This window comes from Lacerta agilis, chromosome 9 (genome assembly GCF_009819535.1).
Source record: "Lacerta agilis isolate rLacAgi1 chromosome 9, rLacAgi1.pri, whole genome shotgun sequence".
NCBI classification, from domain to species: domain Eukaryota; kingdom Metazoa; phylum Chordata; class Lepidosauria; order Squamata; family Lacertidae; genus Lacerta; species Lacerta agilis.
In genome coordinates, this window is record NC_046320.1 from 11,703,432 (window position 1) to 11,724,689 (window position 21,258).

A 21,258-nucleotide genomic window follows, 5' to 3' on the forward strand; every position below is an offset into this window, starting at 1 on the left:
TAAAAAAGGCAAAATATTGCTCATTCCAACAATCCGAATACCGATCCAAACTAGACACATTAACAAACACATCTGTTTTCCCCTGGATCTTTTAAAATTACCTTTATTAAAGTTTTCAGCAGATAAAGTGACTGATGAGAAAGTAACAACAGCAATGAGGACCTTGAGACAAATGTGAAAAGGGCATTTCCTATTACGTTGACTTCAGTCAGCAGCTTCACTTGAAGATTCATGCTGCTACTCCAACCCCTTCATTCAGAGTCCTGGTTCTTAACAGTGCTTAATTTGCACAAATGAGGGGCAGCAGAATGAGAAGCAGAGCTGTTCACTGTGTGAGTATATGTCATCTGCTCATAAGATTTCTTGGGAAATAGGATGGCACCTGGAAGAGGATCTAGCTGTGGGGATGAACTGAGAAGGACTATTTAGCTGCTCCTCTGGAAAGTAGAGTGTCTTGTGAATCAAATCTTTGACCGCAGAAACATCATCTCCAGCTATGAAAGAAAGAGAAAGAGAGAGAGAGAGAGATACTGATGAGAACTACTGGAGCCTTAGCAAGGTACTTAAGAATCAGTATGTGACTGGCTCTCCTATCAACATAATAACATATAAAAATGAATATAGGAATTACCTCTCGTAATTCATATTCTGCCCTTCAGAAGTATGGCAGTGGTTTGTGGGAATCTCAGGCTGTATTCACAAGATTATCTTGCATCCAAAGAGCTGGCTTTTTTGCAGCCACCTGATCAAGAATTTATCTTGTGAACAGATTCAACCATCGATCTTTGCGGGACATCCAAATGCATGCTCAATCTATTCACAATATTGGTTCTATGATATGACAGCAAAAGATGGTCACTGTGTGCTCAGTACAGTCTTGGCATCCATTTCTAAAAGCTTCATGGAAAATTGGCATTTCATAAATTGCTGCCCATGAAATCTGTGCACAGAGGCAACAGTCTCTGAATAACCAGATGTTTGGAACAAAAAGCAGGGGAAAGCTATTTCCTCGTGCCCTGCTTCATGAATTCCTAGAGGCATCTGGCTCACTGGTATCACAAAAAGACTGCTGAGCTCCCAGCAAGGCAATTATTGTGCTCCATTTATTTCAGTTGCAGAGAAATGTTTTTAAGTGTACAGACAACACCTGTCCTCAGTTTAGAAGAAAGAGGCGTTCCTGTTTTCAGGGGACGAAACCTAGGAAGCTGCCTTTTACAGAGACAGACCAGTAATGTCCGCACTGACTGGCAGCAGCTCTCCAATGCTTCAGATAGTGGCCATTCCCAGTCCTACCTGGAGATGCCAGGGACTGAATTAGGGGCATTCTGCGTGCAAAGCATGTTCTACCACAGTGCTATGGCTCTTCTCCAAATCCATGTCCATCTCTAGAACTTCTGAATCTGTACCTACACACAACATCCTGAGCCCAAGGCAGAATGGAGGATAGAGGAAGAGACATGTCTATAACGGATGACGACAGGGACCAAAAGTGGAAGGAGGAAGCCTAATTAACCCCAATAGTCATTTGTCCCTGCCTTGGGTGAATAGTGGAACATAACCCATATGTAGATGGCTCAATATTCAACCAGGGAACTAATAACACATATGCATTCTGCTTCGATAATTTAGCCCACTAACCTGGTTTTGAAAAATACTGAAATGTCTGTAAACATCTGTAAACAGCAGGAGCGGGGGGGGGGGGGGAAGTTACCAATGTGCGTTTTAAACGCTTTGCATAAATATAATCATAGAATTATGCAATTTTAGGGTACAATTCTAAATTTGCTGCTTATGGTTCTTTCCCCTTTCTTTCATCTCTTTCTGTCCTATTTATTACAAGGAACACTTACACCATCTTCAAGTTATATGAGGCTTGGGACATACCGACACCCAGCTGGAGCAGGAGATCTTTGTATTCGGAGTTACTCTCTAGTATCTTCAGCAAACTGGTAGATTCCATTCTCTCCAATTGCACATCCCAATAGATGTAGATCTTTTGGTTGAAACTGACGTATACCAGACAAGGGCTATTGCAGCCTCCTTTGCAGGCATAGAGACCTAGAGAAGTGAAAGCAGCCATCAAAGGAGAGGGAACTCCAGAAACACCTTAGTGAGATGAGGCACCACCCAGCTACGACTCAGCACTTTCCAAACCTTAAGATCTCTTTTTACTGAGTCACACAATTCCCCATAATTCTCATTAAGGAGGTTTATGTGAGATGCAACGAAGTGCATGTCCGTGTGCCTCTAAAAGCACTTCACAGATTTAAACCTCTACAATGCCTTAATATGCTGATTTCCATTACAGTTATTGATCTAGTTCAGATTTACCACAATTTATTTTAAACCCTGCCACTGCACCATACTCCCTAATCAAGTCTTGAATAGCAGATAGCAAAATGCCTGTGTTTGATGTGCAGAGCGTTCATAAATTTATTTAGCAGCTTTTCATTATTTGATTATTCTCCTTGTGAGTTGAAGTATCAATTTATTTGGTGTCAGTCTGGCTGGAAAATGCCTTGCCAGCAATGTATTCAGCTTGGCTCTGGCTTCATGGAAGATCTGCTGGAGATACAGAAGAGCCTTTTGCATATTCCATATTTCCAGCAGATCTAATTTGGAGCATCACTTCTTAAGATAATGAAATCCTCTCCATCCCAACTTTCTTTCTTGTAACATGAATCCATTTCTTTGGGCCCTACCCTCTGGAGCACAAGAAAACAAGCTTGCCCATTTTTCATGGGACAGCCCTTTAGATATTTGAAGGTGGCTATTCCTATCTCCCTCTCAGTCTCTTATTCCCCAGGCTAAACATACCCAACTCCCTCAACCGTTCCTCCTTAGGCTTGGTTTTGACCCTGGATCATCTTGGTTGCTTTCCTCTGCACACGTTCCAGCTTGTCAATATCCTTTTTAAATTGTGGTGCCCAGAATTGGACACAGTATTCCAGGTGTGGTCTGACCAAGGCAGAATAGAGTGGGACCATTACCTCCCTTGATCTGGACACTATACTTCTGTTGATGCAGCCTAGAACAGCATTAGATTTTTTGCTGCTGCATCACATGGATTACTCTTGTTAAGCTTGTGGTCTACTAAGACCCCTAGATAAATTCCCTTCCTTTCATCTATAGCAGTCTTTCCCAACCTTAGGTCCTGAGACCTTGCTAGACTACCGTTTCTGTCATCCCTGACCCATGGCCATGCTAAATGGAGCAGTCTAACAACTACAAGAAGAAAAAGAGTGCAAGGGAGAAAGCCGCACAGGACAAATTAGGATGCTCTGCCAGGCCTAATGGGCACATGGATGGAAGTTTGCATCCATCTAGCCCATAACTGTCTATTCTCACTGGCAATAGCTCTCAAAGGTCTTGGCAGATGTCTTTTCAGTCCTCCTAACTCTGGAGATCCTTTTAAACAAGGAATACGAGATGTTGAACTAGGGAGAGTGCTGCTGACCTCCTGTAGTGGGCTCCCCATAGGTATCTGGTTAGCCACCAAGAGAAGCCAGTGCTGGACTAGACAGGCTTTCAGTCTGATCCAAAAGGACTCTTCTTCTTCTTTTTTTAATAAATTTTTATTATTTTTCCAAATATACCAAATTACTACCAATTCAACATCAAATACACATTACATTATCCGTTGCTCTGCCGAGCTATGACTCCCCTCCCCCTCGTCAGCAGGTTTTCTAGTCCAGTTCTTGTCGCGCAGTTTATATTGCGTCCATGTTAAACTATGTCAAAGGTTTATTCCAATCCTACTAGTGTTTTTAAACTTCCTCTGTTCAATCTTAAGTACTCCACAAATTTACTCCAATCTCTTTGAAACCTCGAGTCCTCCTGGTTTCTGACCCTACCGGTCAGTTTTGCAAGTTCAACATATTCCACCATCTTCGTCTGCCACTCGTCAATCGTTGGTAAAAAGGACTCTTCTTATGTTCTTATGAGAGCTGGATGTGAAACTCTATCACTGAGTTATGTCTACCTGACTGAATGCAGAAGACAAAATAAAAAAATTCTTTCCAGAAGCACCTTAGAGACCAACTAAGTTTGTTCTTGGTATGAGCTTTCGTGTGCATGCACACGAAAGCTCATACCAAGAACAAACTTAGTTGGTCTCTAAGGTGCTACTGGAAAGAATTTTTTATTTTGTTTTGACTATGGCAGACCAACACGGCTACCCACCTGGAACTGGATGCAGAAGAGTCCAGCAGAAAGCTTTGCTCATGAACATACAAAGCTGCCTAATAGTGAGTCAGGCTATTGATTCATCTAGCCCAGTAACGTCTACTCTACCTTGCAGTGACTCCCCAAAGTCTTAGTGCTGTCTTTCAAAGTCCTACTACCTGAGACCCCTTCACTGGAGATGATAGGGAATGAAGCTGGGACCTTCTGTAAGAAAAAAAAAGTGCTCTACCAATGAGGAAGGAACACTTTATCACACACGATAATCGGTTATTTCCCCCGCCTGTGGATCTGCTGATAGGAAAGCAGCTCACCTGCACAGAAGGCACTCACATTTTCATCTACTTGGAACCTAGCCACAGTGCGGCCGTGGTCTATGATGTACGTCTGTCCATCCCAAGCGCAGGCAATCACCTCCTCATGGCCATTCCCCTGAGAGTTCAAAATTTTCTGATTAGCAGAAGTTCCCTGTGGTAGGGTAGAAATCCCATCAACCTCTGTGAGCGATGCTCACACATGTTTTCATCTGGCTCCAGCTTGTCACAAACATTAAATAAGGGAGGTTGATGCAACTAGACAAGAAACTAGCCTAATGAATATAGCCAGTCTAGATTCCCGTTTTTTATATATATTAGGCTTATCTTCTGCCCTTCATCATAAGATCTCAGGGTTGTTTGAAAGATAAAAATAGATCCCCAAAGCATATAGTGGCTGCAAAACATTATGGGAAGTGGAAATAGAACAGTGAACTTTATAGCTCCCTGTGTCAACACCAGATATTCATGCAACCTGCTCTTTTGCTGGCTAAAGTTTGCAGGAGTCCAGGGAATGGATTCAGAAGTACACTGTGTTGTCAACAGTGTTAAAACTAAGTAACTCTCAGCTTGTTCAGTGAGTGTATGAGACATTTCTTGGAGCTTTGTGAAGATGCTCTGAACTTTCTGAAGGAAAAGTGGTACATAACTGTCATAAACAAATGAATATAGAATCTCAGTTTAGACATTCACCTTCTCATAAACCACCAGCATAACAGAAATCTGTTTCCTGTAAGCGTTACTTGTTCAGACAAGTTCTCCAGGTACAAGTTGCTAAAATACCTCCTTTCAACCTTCCTTTGCACCATCTTGTTTAGAACAATACAACTGCCTCTGCTGCTCATTCACCTCATTCTAATAACAATCTTGCTTCCCCACCCCCTTACTGGGGCATCAGTTCCTTCTCCCCTGAATCTAGTGAGAAAAACGAAGTGGGAGCCAGAAAGCTGGCAGCTAAGTAGGTCCAGTTTGCAACAAATCCCACTTCTGGGATTAAAATTATGAAATCAGTGAAAATTTAAAAGGGGGAGGCTTAGATCTAGACATGAGCACATGGGCACAGGATAGTAAGTCAGAGAGGCCAAAACACCACAAGTCAAAACAAAACTGCCAAAGGCACTTGAAGAGAGAGGCTGTATACATGTGTTTAATGCTAGAAGCCTCTGAGCCAAGATAGGAGAACAGGGGTGCTTGGTGTTAGGGGACGTCAATGATATAGTGAGCATAACACAAACCTGGTGGAACAAAGAGAACCAATGGGACAGAGTTATCTCTCTGGATATAAACTTTAAAGGAAGGACATAGAAGGACGTACCAGAGATGATGTCACTCTGCATGTCAAAGAGGGCATTGGGTCCAGCAAGCTAGAAATCCCACAAGAGGCAGACCTCTCACAGGTGTGATATTGGACCCAAAATTTTTTTTAGTACTGAGGACATTCTGTTGTTGCCCTGATCAAATTGCTCAAGGTCATATTGAGAGGAAGAATGAATTCAAGGAAGCATCCAAAAGAGGAACTGTAGTAATGGATGACTTCAGCTACTCTCACATAGACATATGAGTTTCAGTCATGAAAAAGAGGCACATTTATTATACCCTAAGTGATTGTGTCATAGAATCAACCAGAGGTGCAGCAACCCTGAACTTAAATCTTGAGCGGAATTTGTGTGAGTTTGTAGGTGTTGTCAAACAAACTGGGATTAGTAAAGCAAAGAAAGTCAAATCACTACAAAAAGTGCAAAGTGATTCATGCCAGGACAAAAACACCTTAATTTCTTAGTACCACTCATGGACCTCATCTAGTGGTGATGAAGAGGATGGACCAACTCCCCTATGAGGAAAAGTGCAGCATTTGGGACTTTTTAGTTTAGAGAAAAGACAAGTAAGAGGTGACATGATAGAGGTTTATAAAATTATGAATAGCAGTAGATAAAGTAGATAAAGTTTCTCTCTCTCTCATCACACTAGAACCTGTGGACATATAATGAAGTTCAATATTGAAAGATTTAGCATAAATAAAAGAAAGTACTTCTTCACACAGCTCATAGTCACAGTATGAAACTCTCTCCTACAGGATGCAATGGTAGGAGGTCTTTTGAATCCCAGTTGCTGGGAAACACAGGAGGAGAGAGTCCTCTTGTGCTCAGGTCCTGCTTGCAGGTTTTCCACAGGCATCTGGTTGGCCCCTGTGAGAACAGGGTGTTGGAGCAGATGGGACATTGAACTGATCAAATAAGCTCTTCTTACGGTGACAGGGGTGGTGACAATCTCTCCTCCAAAGGAGGTATGCCAATAGCATGAACCTGGAGAATTTGTCTGACTTTGTACTACTAAAAGCAAATGACCTGGTTATTGTAAGCTAGAACAGAACTCACAGTAACATCCAGTTTTTCTAGAGCAAAAAGTTGGTGGTCAACCTGTACTGACCACAGTAGCTTGTCAGCTCCCTCCATCAGTTTCAGGGTCCCTACAGGGGAAAGAGAAAGTTAAGCAGAGTTCTAAACTAGCATAAAAGACAACCATTTTCTTCCATCCCTATGCTGTGCCAGAGTTTATACTGTATTAGAAACATTATTTTGGGTGCAGCAGATTCCCATTCCAATGTCTTTCATTATATTTGGCTTGACATGCACTTGATTTCATGTGAATGGGGAAGCCTGTTTTGACTTCATTTTCATAGACAGATTATTACTTAAATTCAAGCTGTGGGTTGTTGCTCCAGACATTATAAGTGATAGCAATGAGGAAGGGGCATTAAGATGGTTTGCCTAGGAGATCATTATGATTTACTTAAGTCTCAAATGGATGTCCTCCCCCGATATGGCTGGTGGCCTTGTTGGGCCTCTGTCTCTCTCTGAAAATGGAAGATGACCTAGGCACCCTCACCCAAAACATAGAAATCATTCATCTATAGAGGCAAGGAAACAGTTGGGTAAAAGGCCAGAGCACAAGTGGTAGAAGACTTGTGATGCCTTCAACCAATCACAGGTGTTGAGCTCATGGCAGAACATTGTACTTCTGCACAATGTCAGCCAGCTTTCCAAAGCAATGAGTGGCCTTTTATAATGTGGCCCAGGTGAGCCTTCAGTAGATCACTGTGACCAATCTGCAATACATTTTTCTGATAAGAACACTCACATCCATTCTGATTTAGATACCACAGCTATAGCAGTCTATGAGGGACAGGCCTTGGGTCTGTCTCCTTGTGACCTAACAACCCATGGGGGTTGGCGAACAGATCAGCTAACCATGAAAGAGAGGGTGGAATTTTAGTTGAAAGCTGACAGTTAACAGCCAGATAGGGATAAGAGCTGTCTCAGAGGAGAGGCAGGGATTGTCTGTGGGTTAGACAAGGACCTAGGTCAAACTAGGGACTTTCTGTCTGAGCAATTAGGATAGTGGCTATCTGTTAGAGTGAACAGATTGTGAAGTGGCTGTCACTCAGTTAGGGATGCCTAGATAGACAAGGTTTAGTCTACCTGAGAGGAAGATCAGGAGGGGCTGAAGTGTTAAGACATTTATTAAGCATCACTGTTGAGAGTGCCTAAGCTACCACCTCTGTGAGTATAAAGAATTGAAATTTCTCCGTTCCACAGTTGCTTAGACCGCAAGATCTACCTACAGTTGCAACTGCAAGGCCAGCTACGTCTAGCCTGGTCTGAGCTCGATCAAGGGTCAATAAGAAACTGTCCTGTAGCCAAGAAGAAAAATACCTGACTTAAGCACTTTGTCCATGCGCTTTCCTAGCCAATAGTGACGTAAGAGATCACACATTTCTGTGGTTTGTGTGTTTGCTACAATTGTATAAAAGTTTTGTGCATCCTTTGCTTAGAAATAAACTTTTCTACCTTTCTACCCTTTGTCCCTCGTCATTGGCTGGGAAGGGACAGTGTTTTGGGACTTTTGTTCCTGTAACACCACCTGTCATGCCACCTGCTTTTGCCTCCGGCCCCTAGAAGATTATTGATGAGGCAATGCAGCTTTCAGGCTGAAAAGGGTTCCTCAGCCCTGACCTAGAATGAAGCAATAATGCTACATAGGCATTGCCTTTTATTTCCAGGGCATTCTTCAGTTCCCTCAAGATTGTATCCACTCTCTTTCCTTCATCTTCAAGTAGGGTAACTGTGACATGAGAATGATGAAACAATTGAAGCAAATTGACTTCAACCTTCCTTACTAACATAGCTGTTATTTCAAAGCAACAGTGAGCCAAGATGAGAGTTTTCAGAATGCGAACAATAGAATAATTCTAAGCGGTATGGCATGTGCAAGATAGCTTTGTCAAAATAAATTAAAACGCTAGATAGAAATTAAATGCTGCCTTCCAAACAGGGATGTTAAGTTTTTCAGTCTATATTCCTTCCAATATTCCTGGAAATATTTCCAAGGGCTTCTTCAGACAACCTATTTATTTGGCTTTCATTCTGATTTGCTTACATGAAGTTTATACAGTGATTAGACTATCTACAGACTTTACTGAACGTTTGCTCCAATTTGTTTATGGGATGGTTGCACAATAATGAGAAAGCATTCTGTTTTGTTTGTGGGATGTTTACATGTCTTCTTGTTACGGTAATCATCTGTTTATTCCACACTTTCCAATGCATTTCTCCATCACTTTCCTGTTCTTTTTAATGAATTTGTTGCATTAGGGTTACAGAGCCCTTTAACCTACTTTAATTGTGCAAATCAAGATTTCTGGCATGTACTTGAATCTCTCCTGCAAAATAGTGATAATCTGGAAATACTTTAAGTAGTCTCCAGAATTAAAATGTTTTGAAACAGTTTCTGTTTTGGTGTTGATTGCTAATTTGCAGTTTCTTAACCATGAAAGCTACTTCAGCTCAAGTCCCAAATCCATTGTAGAGATTCCTTTCCAGGAAAGCAAGAGGGCTTACCATCCAAGGTGCAGAGTGCAAACAGACCTGAGCCAGCATGCTTCTTGGAAGTCCCTGCAAAGACAGAACCCAAGTTGGGAAAGCAGCAGAGCCAAACCTTCGAGTACAGCATTGTTTGATCACTGCCTCTATAAGTGTTTTCATCCCTCAAAATTACAAAGCAGAAAACTTATGATAGAACTCTTGTATTTTTTACTGAGTCGAAAGCCTGCAACAGGCTGCTATATCTGATAGGTAGTTAAGAGGAGAATCTGGGAGGCAAAGATCAATGAAAGCATAAAGGCAATGGAAAGTTTTTTGTTTTTTTTTTAAATTAAATGAACTATTTATTCAGAAGATATAAATACCTCTTAACAAAAATCTGCAGCTGATTTACAGAAAAAAGAATCATCGTACAATAAGATATGCACAAAGTTCAGAATACAATTAATACATTTCGAATGCGTCATTTAAAACAGCCACTAAACAAGGTAGCACTCTCAAACATCTCCAATAGACCTTTATTTCCCCTCCCCCTCCCCTCCCACCCTCCCCTCTGGACAGACCTTCGTTCTTCAGATCTTTATCCATGTACACAGTCTGTTCATTCGAGCAGAAAGTTTGAGCTCAGATATGAAGGATTAACAAAGGTATCTCTGTTGGAAGCTACAATATATAGAGAGAGTAGGTATAGGGCAAAGTCTGCTTTCATCACCAGTTTACATTCCAATTGTACCCTCTCAGAACACTGCCAAGCCTACTTGCTGAAGATTTTTCAGGCAGCACAAAGTTCTTCCACACTTTTAGCTCAGAAAATACCCCATCAGCTCTGCTGGCTTCCTGTTTCCGGCAGTAGGAAATGGCTGACTCCCATACGATCGGACCTCAGCCGTGCCAATAATTCGGAGTCAATATGGAGGTAATTGGCCCTGGCAGACTCCCCAGGGTGGGGGAGGACTGTCTCGTAGACCCGCAGACCGTCCGTGATTGCCAACTTGCAACAAAATGCAAGTGGCAGGATGCTGGGTCTCAGAGCATGACACGGCTGGCACTCTCCGAAGTCATTCCCATACCCGGGAATACCTGTCTGATAAAATAATTAGATTTGGACAATAAACAGACAGAGTCTGGACCGAAGAAGATTGAGGAAAAAACCTGCAGAACTGCACAGTCCCTGGTGTTTAAGCTCGGACTTCGAAGAGATTCTCATCATGGTGTTTGGATTTACGGAGGTGATTGGTACGTTCTTTGTTTTCTTCTTAATATCTACAATTGCTTTTCTACACCAAGCCTCATTAAGGAACCCAATTCATTTTTTTTTTAAGTACGGAAGAGTGCTATGTAAATTTCAAGTCATCCTCACTACAATCCTTTTTAACCCTGTGATATGCTGACTTTGCTGGGCCAAAGTTGAGAGGAGGAGAAGGAGTGCTAGTCACAGAAGGAATGAGGCTGCAATTGTGCAGGGGTTAGAATAAGAATCCAGTAGAACAAAAGTATGTCTGTGTGAGAGCAGGTTTGGAAAGAGGAACAGCAGCTGCACAGAAAAGTTCTAGGTGAGCAACCTGCCTTAGGTGCAAAGATGGAACCTAACTAGACCATGCAGCCTTGAACTCTTTTCTACACAAATCCACTCTACAGTCGTACCTCTTGTTGCAAACGCTGCGTGTTGCGTTCGTCATGGGATACAAACGCACTGAACCCGGAAGTACCGTAACGGGTTACTTCCAGGTTCGGCGGTTCACGAATGCACAGACGCGTCAAATGACGCCGTGTGCATGCACAGAAGCACCGAATTGCGTCACGCACATGCGCAGACACGGCGCTTCAAGTTGCGGACTGCTCATGATGCAAGCAGGGCTCTGGAACGGATCCCGTTCGCATTTAGAGGTACCACTGTATTTCCTCATTTTTACTAAGGCTAGAATTTCTTCCACTTACCTCTGCCAATGCTGCCAATGAGGTGAGTGGAAACATTCTTGTTGTGAATTCTACCTGATGTCTGATGGAGAATGACATCCCGGACTGGGGCTTCCCTAGAAGAAAGCAAAGCCCGAAGGGATATCTGGTTGTAATAGCAGTAACATCTTGGAGTCTCATACTCTTAACTAGATTTGATGTTGTTAAGTGACTCTTGTCAAAATGTGGGTCTCCTGCATATCTGTAAAGGGGTAGTTGGGTAAATAGAAATAACATTTAAAGTGGATGAGTGGCAAGACTTAGCAGAGACACAGAATTATTTCCTTGGGTTATAGGTACGATAACCTTCTTTCTACCAAATCCCCAAAATATAAGTGTTAGGTTAACAAACATTTGTGTTGGTGTTCATCTATCATTGAGCTTTGAAAAAGCAATTATGGCCAATTGATGTCTGTTTGGGCCTAACACTACCTGCTATTTTATTCCTTCCGCTTCCAAAATTCTCGCACCCGGGTCCCACGCTTAAATTTAAAACACAGCAATATGGAAAGATTCTTTAGTTTGGCAAACACTAGTAAAAAGTGAAACAGGGGAAACCCCACAAGTAAATTTTCCTATCAGTATGAAGGAGCGTCTCCATCCCCATCAATCTACCCGGACACTGAGGTCCAGCGCCGAGGGCCTTCTAGCGGTTCCCTTAATGCGAGAAGCCAAGTTATCTGGAATGACCTCTCACCAGATGTCAAAGAGAACAACTACTAGACTTTTAGAAGACATCTGAAGGCAGCCCTGTTTAGGGAAGCTTTTAATGTTTGATTATTGTATTTTAATGTTTTGCTGGAAGCCGCCCAGAATGGGTGGGGAAGCGCAGCCAGATGGGCAGGGTATTAATAATAATAATAATAATAATAATAATAATAATAATAATATCATTGTCATCATCATCAAACTTCTAACTGACTGAATACATAGCCACAGTCATGATTTTGATGGCAAAAAAATGTTCAGGCTTTGTAACAGAACACTAAATAAACCCAAAGGAGGCATTCATCAAACAGTTCTGTTAGCTCAAGCATTTCTTTTCTGCACTACACAACTTCCCACCCCCTCCTCTCCCTGCATGCCTTCCCCGATCTGTTCCAGAAAGTTGGGGGGGGGGGAAATCCAGAACATAATTGAGGGGAAATGTGGGGAGAGCAGGGGAGAGGAAGTCCCCCTGCGCAGTCCAAAGTGCTTGCATTAGCGGAACTCTTTAGTTGGATACTGCTCCAAGCCATTTTAATCACGAAGCCGTTCCTGCAGCTCCATAATATAGAGATGGTTAGACTGCCTTGCTCTGCCCCCACTGGATTCCAGTAGTCTCACCTGCTAGCTGCCGAACTGTCTATCCTCTGCTGCTCTGCTTTCCAAGTACACAGTAAGACTGCATAACCACACCCAGGCTGGGACACCATCATCTCAGGAGAACAGTCTGAGCCTGGATTTACAGACAGACTATCCACCTAGTGTAGCCAAGAAAGAGAAAATGGAACCCAATTAACTGGTTAAACCGCCACTTGCCTTTGCTGAATGAGCTGACTACCATGCATTCAAACATGTCACTGTCTCCCCTATTCTCAAAAAAAGCCACCCATTAACCCATCTTTCTTCTCCAAGTACCACCCCATTTCCCTTCTTTCTACCTTGCAGCTCCCAACTCCTGCAGCATGCTGCTCACACCTGCTCTCTCCTCCAACTCTACTCTCAGTCCTGTCCAGTCTGGTTTCTACTCCCTCCACAGCACTGGGTCAAGGAGGTAATGAATGCTTTTCAAAAAGGATGGTCTCAAGGTGTCTGAAAGAGGCAGAAATGAGCCCATTCCTTAAGAAACCCTCATTAGATCCTGAAGACTTGAACTATAGGCCTATTGTAAATGGCCCCTTCCTGGGCAGGGCACTCTTGGATGAAACTGATTTTCAAAAGCCATTTCAATCAGGGCTTAGGCCCAGTTTTGACACCAAGATCACCTTAGTTGCCCTGTGTGACAACTTGTGTTGGGTAAGGGACAGGGACAGCAAATCTGTTCTCCATGACCATTTGGTTGATTCTCCAGGACTGCTAACTATAGCATCTTTCTGGAGAGACTGTCCAAGCTGGGAGTAGATGACCTATTATCACAGTGATTCTGCTCCTACTTGGGTAGTTGTCACCAGAACTTGGGGAATATGGCTTGACCCAGTGAACCATCCAAAGTGAGGTTCCTTAAAGTTCAATTTTATCCTCCATGCTATTTAATATCTACATGAAAAACTGCTGAGTGGAGTCATCTGGACTTTGGGAATGCATTGATATCAGTATGCTGGTGACAAACTCTATGACGTTACATGGACTACAGCAGTCCTTAGTAAAGCATTTAATACCTCAAATATATATATGGGCAGACCAGCCCTGAGAGATTTTACTAGAAAGGCAAGGATCCATCAAGCAAGTGGTTAGTCTCAACCACCTACACGAAGGAGGTTCTTCCTTCTGAAGTTGGCTCCTTGCTTCCGAAGCCTGTTCTCCTAACAGAGGTGTCCACACACTGCATTTCCTACCTGTCCCTCCAGCAACCACTTTTTGAGTAGCACCAACTGTCCCGTGATATTCTCTGAACTCTCAGATGTGTCTTCCCAGCGAAAGGCTCGCACCACACGGTCTGTATATCCCACCACCAATTCACTCTTCCCATCTCCATCTGCAGAAAGCAAAATACAGCTTAAGGCTTGTGTGTTGGCCGAATGCCGCAATGTGCATATGTTGATAAGGGGGGGGGGGGAGAGAGAGAGAGACAGACAGAGAAAATAAAAAGTAGGAGTGGGAGATGAGATCCTGCTCTTTTCTCCTTTGGTACCTTTTAAAGGGCAGACACCAACAACACACCAGTAGGTGGATGGCTCTCACTCAGCTGCTGAATACAAACCACTTTCATGAAATCTGCTCCTTAAATTTTAAAGAAGGCCTAAACCATTGCATCTTAGCTATCTATGATTTACTCATAAATAAGCTGAAGGACTTCTCTAATTGTTTAAAATACCGGGGAGCCACAGCCTAACTTTTCTAGTTTTAAGGGTTGGTTTGATCATGAGTGCAACACTGGGTGGGGTGGGGGGGAAGAGCCCTCACTGTGAAGTTCAACTAAAAATAAAAAAAATCTTTCCTTAAAAACCTTTAAGTACAAGTGCTTAATTTGCATTATTATTTCTGCTGGCTGAGATTTGGTCTTATATTTGTTCTTTCTCTGTCTCAAGTTGCAGAAGAACACTCACAGCTTCAGAAAGACAGAGAATTTCTTTGGGGGTTTTTCTTCTACTGCTTCCTCATTGGCTTGTGTCGCTTTTCCCACCCAACTCACACTGAATTTCCTATGCTCTATGAAGCCCTTGTACTACTTCATGTTGCCACTGCTCACCAATGTCACTAATCAGCATAACTTTGGTGTTGGCAGGAATGTGTTGCTTGAATCCAAGCTTCTGGTCTTCTGCTGTTGGGAGCTCATGGTGGCCTGAGGCATCAAGGTGCTTGGAGGACGGAGTGAGATCAAAGAGGTGGAACCACCCTTCAGCACTCACAGCAACAACCACATTCTGACAGGAGAAATGTATGGATAAATAAGAGGTGGTTAAGAAAGAGAGGATAGCATGAGCAATGAGACAACTGACACTCATAACTATAAGCTCCATGCATAAAAAAAGTATTGGGCAACCCCACCGGCAGTGACGGAGAACAAATTTATTAATTATTTTTAATGACACACCATAACTGGAGTTCTCCGGACTGCTTACAATAAAAATGTTAAAATACAATCAAAAAATAAAAAAGACAACATCAAATTAGGCGGCAGAGAAACAGCAAGACCTAATTGTGGACAGGCTTTAGGGTTCAACCTTCCAGGTAACAGTGCTTATTTATGTATTCATTCATAGGCATTAACATACCGCTTAATATTTTAAGTATCTCCAAGAAGTGTACAGTCTAAAAATAACAAAAACACAACCTAGAACCAGTAAAACAGCAATTTAAAAAGACACAAAATAATATGAAAACATATAAAAGTCATTATTAGTTAAAGCGGAAAATATTTATTGCGCATTTACTATATGCAATTCCCTTCTAAGTTTATCAGTGACAAAAGCATGTATAGAATTTAGCCTGTGCTTTAAACACTGCTTTAGTAGTCTCTCGTTTCATAAATCATTTATAATCTGCCCTTAAAACCAGAGGGCTGCACATCCTGCTCCAACACGCTCAGTCATCCAAAGCTCTCCTGCTCCCACACCACCCCATCCTTTCTTCCCTATGCCTCAAACTGCCTCACATCTCACTTCCTCCAAGTTCCCCCTCTAACTCCACCACTGGAACACCTTCCTCATCCCCATTTCCTACTGCAATTAATTTAACTGACATAATTGCCTTTCCCCCTTTTTCAACCCTGCCTACATTTCTCCCCGCTTTCTGTGCCAACTCCTTTGGGTCTATTTTCTAGATTTTAAGACCCTCAAGAAAGGCACTCATCTTCTAAAGTGCCTTGTTATTTATATAATGCCGTATCTGCTGTGGCTGTTCCCAGAATTTGGAACTCCCTCCCTAGAGAAGTTAGATTGGCTCCCTCATTGGCCTTCCACCAAAGGCCAACTGAAGACCTTCTTATTCCAACAGCCTTTTGGGAACTGTTGGGAGTAGCTGGACGTTGGAAGGAGCAAGTTTTCTCCATGAGCATAAATCACCCAATGGGTGAGATAATCATAGGTGCAAGGTCAAATGAGCCAGTTGCTGTAGTAACGACTCAGAGCCCTGACTATATCTGTGATTGATGTATGTCAGCTAGTTGTGCTGTTCAGTCTGTCTTGTTTAGTGGGTGTGGGTTAGAGCAAATATCTGTATCTGAAAAGCCTCCAAGCTGGAACTTACTTTTCCATGTATAGCTTTGTCCAGAGCTGTTTGCTGAGCTTATTACTTCTACAATAGTAAAAGATTTGAACCTTACTCTGCTTTTGTGTGGTGACTGGTACTGTGAGCACTTCCACTGTGTGTGTATCTTATATCAAGTTCCCAACAGAACTGATTGTTTTTAATGAAGAGGTTGTTGCTGTGCTGTTCTTATTGTAATTATCTTTATGTTTTTAACAGATCTCCTGTCTCTCTGTATGTGTGCTTTACTGGTTGGGATTTTTCTTTGTTTTTAGCTGTTCTTATTTTCTGCAAGCCACCTTGAGTCCCTGTCAGGGAAAAAGTTGGGATATAAATTAATCATCATCATTATCATCAATACGCAACCCTTATTTCAGTCTCATTCTATGGTTCAGCAGTTACTGGGAAGTAATTCCCAATATTTCTATGGAAATGTACATAAGATTTCAGTGTTTATTCCCAACATTTTCACAACAATATGAAATATATCACTTTTCTTGCCATTTGACAGAGGCCGACTTATTCAATGTTTGAGCCCAATGTTGAGGAACTCATTATCCTTCTTCCCTCCCAGAATTGCAGGAAGAGTTTGAGGTCATTTAGTAGTATCAGCAAAGAAATAGCACATAAATACAAGCTGTGAATATATATATTTTTTAAAAAACTGTTACCTTTCCTTTATTACATACATCCCCAACACCAACACAAGTGAGCTGGAAGAAAGACAGAAAGCATTAAAATAAAATAATAATAACACTTTTCAGTTTAAAAATCCTTAACTAACAACAAGGGAAGGGTGGTAAAGACAGATAATCAATGCAAATAAATAAAACTATAAGCACTAAATTCTAATGGCGCTCAAGGACAAGCAGCCTTACTCTCTGCCATTTTTACCTGGAAATCCTCTTTGTTTTTTGTTTTTTAAATAATATTTATTAGAGTTTTTTCCAATTATGACCAAATTATAGCACGATTAAATTTTTCAAACCCCCCTTTCTCTCAGCAAGATAGCATGCCAAAGAAACCCCCCTCTCACTGGGGTGAACAATAATACAATTGCCAATTTAATCACTTACATTACACATACCATCTTGACACTCGAGGACTTCCCCGATTCCCCCCCATTGATTCCCAAATTAAACCTAATTTACAGTTATTACCAATTAATCCCCATACTCTTTCCTCTCCTCCTTACATTTTCCAATATTTCTTACAAAATACTTTTCCAACTTACAAATCTAATTCTTCATTTTTAATTGTCCTCCACACCCACTGTATTTCTAAGCTTTCATTGTCTAATCCCAGATCTATTGCATCCACATAATTAAGATTGGTTTTACATTTAACTCTTTCCCCCCCTTTCCCCCCCCATTCATTTTAAAACCTTTAAGCATTGTCCATTGCTGAACCATATGTCTAACCGTAATAGCAAGAGAATTTCCATAAAAATCATAACTTTTCAACCCACCCCCACCCTTTCAAATCCACTTTGGGACAGTCAGTCAATCAGCTACAAATCCACCTAATGGTCAAAAACCTTACTAAAATCAAGTTAGTGATGGATCAAGATTGAAACTTGAACTGAGAAACCTGTTTTTACACCAATATGAATGCTCAAGAGATGGACCTGGAGGAGTCACTTTCCATACTCAACTTAACCCCTCAGACCCATGGCTACTGATGGTGGATAAGTATGCTGATAAATCACTTGCTACCTTCCAATGAGTTGTTCTCGGCCCGTCGCCTAATCTAATCATTCAAGCCCCAATCTGATGTCTTTCAATGGACTCTGGAGGCTTCAGTTTGGCACTCCAAGTCATCTACAACGCAGATGAGAGGGAAAGGCAGCAAATGATGGATTAATAAAAAATACTTGGAAAGGTAGTGAATGAGAGGGAAAGTCCAAATTCGTATGATGACTCTTCTAGAAAGAGGTCCCCAGTTGTTCTACAGGTGGTCATTCATAACTGGGCAGTGAAGAAACCCAGTGGAATAATGAAAACAGAATCTGAACGGCAAGCAGGAATTCAAACCACTGTAGGAGCTTCCCTAGATTTAGGAAATGGTTTACAGTGTAAAATACCATATCTGTCTAACTGTGAGTAGAGAGGCAGTATCAATGCCCATGCCTACTCTGGAAAGAAGTTTTGAACTATTATTTTCCAGAGCTGAGCCCTGCTTAGACCTTGAATAAGTGTCAACTAAGAGACTGACTGTTCTGAATAGGATCCAGAAGGGATCTACCACTAATTAGAAACATCAAATTTTCTCCTTGGTATCCACTCTTGAGAACAAAGCCTTTTGGGTTAGTTATGTTACCAAACTCTCACCAGTTTCCTTAAAAAATGCTATTATTGGGCTGTGTCTCCAAGTCATGCCCACCATATGCAGTCAGTCATTCTATTTGTGGTCAATTTTAGGTGGGAGAAATCACTCATTATCTGTTAGCCTGCCCCTTATATAGAGACGCAAGAGATGACTTTCTGAAACCTTTATTCACACAAGCAACCTTGGCAGAAATTGTCTGGTTTCTTTTGAGTGACGATAATAGCTTTGTAACATGCCAAAGTGGCCCTCTTGGGGGGGGGTCGGGAAAAAGGAGTTAGATAAAATCACTATAAACTGTTGTGGTAATTCAGAGCTTTAATCTGAAAAAAGACGGATTTGAGTTTGTTGGTGTCTGTAGACTGCCTCAAGTATGGTGGACTCTCCTTCATTAGAGGATTTTAAACAGGTTAGATGACTATCTGCAAGGGATTGTTTAGCTGTGGTTCCTGCATTGCAGGAGGCTGGACTAGATGATCCTTAGTGTCCCTTGCAACTCTCAAAAATTCTATTCTATCTAGCAGGGCCTATGTATGGCATCTACTTAGAAACTGCACGAAGATCACCAGAGGTGTAAGAATTCAGAGGACTACACACTTCAATTTCTACTTACCATTCCTTGACATAAGCGCACACTCCAAGGCTTGCTTTCATCACTCTTGTATATGAATAGTTTTCCACTAGTGTCTCCCACCACTAGCTCATTTAGCTGGAAAGAAGAAAAACTGTTATTAACAAGGAGGAGTTTCCCTCCTTTAGTTTTTAATATAGTTTTATTGCATTTTTATAACATAAACAAGAACAATGGTGCTGGAATAGGTGCTTGAACCCTTTCCCTGCAGGCCAATTTTGTGATCAAAATGATCTCCATAGGATGACCCCACTTCATGACCACTTTCTAATAAAAGGCAGAAGCAGAAACCAAAAAGGAGCCAGTATTCCTAAGCCTGGTCTGTCTGAGGTTTTCTGAAACTGCCTACTGTGGTGGAGCTGCCAGCAAAGGGCAAGAGCAAAGAGAATGGTCCCTTGAGGAGTGGCACTTTGGGGGTGGAATGAGGGTGTGGGCCAGCCCCCTTGTACTCAAATTATAGTTTTAAAGGGGTGGGTTTTAACTTGGGTGCAGGTTGTTTATTAGTGGGAGTGTCTGTAAGTGTTGTATGTTAATTTGTATATTGTATTTGTGTTTGTATTTCTTTCTTTAATACGGCTGATTAATATTCTGCAGCCTTTTAAATGTGTTTGTGGAGGGGTATTTTTTTGTTTTGTCTTTTGTTTTAACTATTCACTGGTGGTTTCACCTTGTATTTTTATCATGTGGACCGCCCTGAGATCTTGTGATGAAGGGCAGTATACAAATCTAATTAATACAATAAAAATAATTACTCTCATCAAGACTATTCTTATGCTGCACTGAGTTTATGTAAATCCTGCAGCACAACTAATCTGCTGTAAGCACTGCAGGCTAAAGGAAGCCTGAGGGAGGGTACCTTAGGTTTTGCAAGAAAATTGAAGCACTAGCTTCCCTCAAACTCCAGGACAAGCGGCTCTGAGGGGCTGTTTACTTTCTTTTTTGAAAAATAATAATTTTAGTTTCCCAAATTTTACCCAATATTACATTTTTTGCCAATTAGAAACCACTTAATATCAAAATAATTCCAAATTCATACAATGTAATCAAAGTGGTTTCCCGCACTCCTGGATCATTGTTTTTTGTCCAGTTCTTACATTGCTGCGGTTCTCTCATATATATATGATTAATATACCGACTGAAATGTAATTAGAAGAGTGTGTGTGTGTTTATAATTACATTTCAGTCGGTATATTAATCATTCGTATAACAGCTGCATTTCGGGCGACTCCTATTCGTGTCAGTAATACCTCATCTAACTTTCCTTAGGATTTCAGATGAGGCGCTCTTATTATTTTCCCTTTCTCTGCGTGTCAGTCTGAACACGTCCGTCCCATCACGAAGCCCTCGGCCCGTTCTGGAAATCCCTCCGGCTGCTGCCGACCGCGGGGCCATGATCCTGGAGGATCCTCAGCGTGTCTCCTTCGCTCCCTCCCAATCCCGCTCTCGCCTCGCTAGGCTGTTTACTTTCTCTGCCCTTTTCAGTCCCTCCGCTTAGAGGAGCCGCTCGCGACTGGAGCTCGCGGGGCTCCGGGCTGAGGAGGGACGGCGGCGGCGGCGCTTCGGCCTGACCCGCGCGCGCTCCTACCGCGTCGTTGTCGGCGTCGCCCAGGCACACGGCGCGCGGGAAGAGGCTCCCGCCGAACTCCAGCGTCACCCGCCGCACGTAGCTGACCGACCTCATGGCGCGCCGCCCACCACGGAGGCCCGAGGCCTTCTGGCCAGAGCGGAGGCGTGGGTGGTGGTGGGGGGGCAGCCGCTCTAGGACGCGGTGGACAAGCGAGACCGCAGTAAGGGAGCGCCGTTGGCTCAGAAAGATCCGCGGACGGAACCGCGTAGAGATACGGCGATGGAAGAGTCGCCCAACTCATGCGTGAAGGCAGAGCTTCCTGGTTCCTTCCGCCATTTTTGGGCCTCGCGGAACGGCTGTGCTATCGCAGCGCTGTCTCTGCCCTTCCTCAGAGAAAAACACTTTCAAGATCACAGGGAATTGGGTGGCAGCCTCACACAAGCTCATCGAAGAAATATGGGAGAGAGAGGGGATCCCAGCAGACTTTGGGGATGCCAAAATTATCAATCTCAT

At 42.4% G+C, this 21,258-nt stretch overlaps 1 protein-coding gene across 4 annotated transcripts; it reads right to left on the minus strand.

The window, feature by feature from the left end:
* Nucleotides 1-85: 85 nt before the first annotated feature.
* ITFG2 (integrin alpha FG-GAP repeat containing 2) lies at nt 86-20,916 on the minus strand. Of its 4 annotated transcripts, none has more exons than XM_033159971.1 (12): nt 20,764-20,916; nt 19,161-19,256; nt 16,894-16,935; nt 14,724-14,898; nt 13,870-14,009; nt 12,659-12,795; nt 11,315-11,409; nt 9,395-9,448; nt 6,872-6,963; nt 4,497-4,614; nt 1,885-2,058; nt 86-494 (listed from the first exon to the last, which is right to left on the minus strand). In XM_033159971.1, exons 1-12 carry the CDS (start codon nt 20,857-20,859, stop codon nt 352-354), a joined length of 1,362 nt encoding a protein of 453 aa, XP_033015862.1. In that variant the 5' UTR covers nt 20,860-20,916; the 3' UTR covers nt 86-351. The 4 variants fall into 4 exon arrangements, with proteins under 4 accessions (XP_033015862.1, XP_033015865.1, XP_033015864.1 ...); XM_033159974.1 differs by lacking the exon at nt 20,764-20,916 and adding an exon at nt 20,643-20,712; XM_033159973.1 differs by lacking the exon at nt 20,764-20,916 and adding an exon at nt 20,426-20,513.
* Nucleotides 20,917-21,258: the final 342 nt, after the last annotated feature.

Coding starts and splice junctions, on each gene's coding strand:
- ITFG2 (XM_033159971.1), bottom strand. CDS start 20,859: ATGAGGTCGGTCAGCTACGTGCGGCGGGTGACGCTGGAGTTCGGCGGG. Junction 16,936..19,160: donor TGCGCTTATGTCAAGGAATG/GTAAGTAGAAAT, acceptor TCTTTCTTCCAG/CTCACTTGTGTTGGTGTTGG. Junction 12,796..13,869: donor AGTGGTTGCTGGAGGGACAG/GTAGGAAATGCA, acceptor TGGCTACACTAG/GTGGATAGTCTGTCTGTAAA.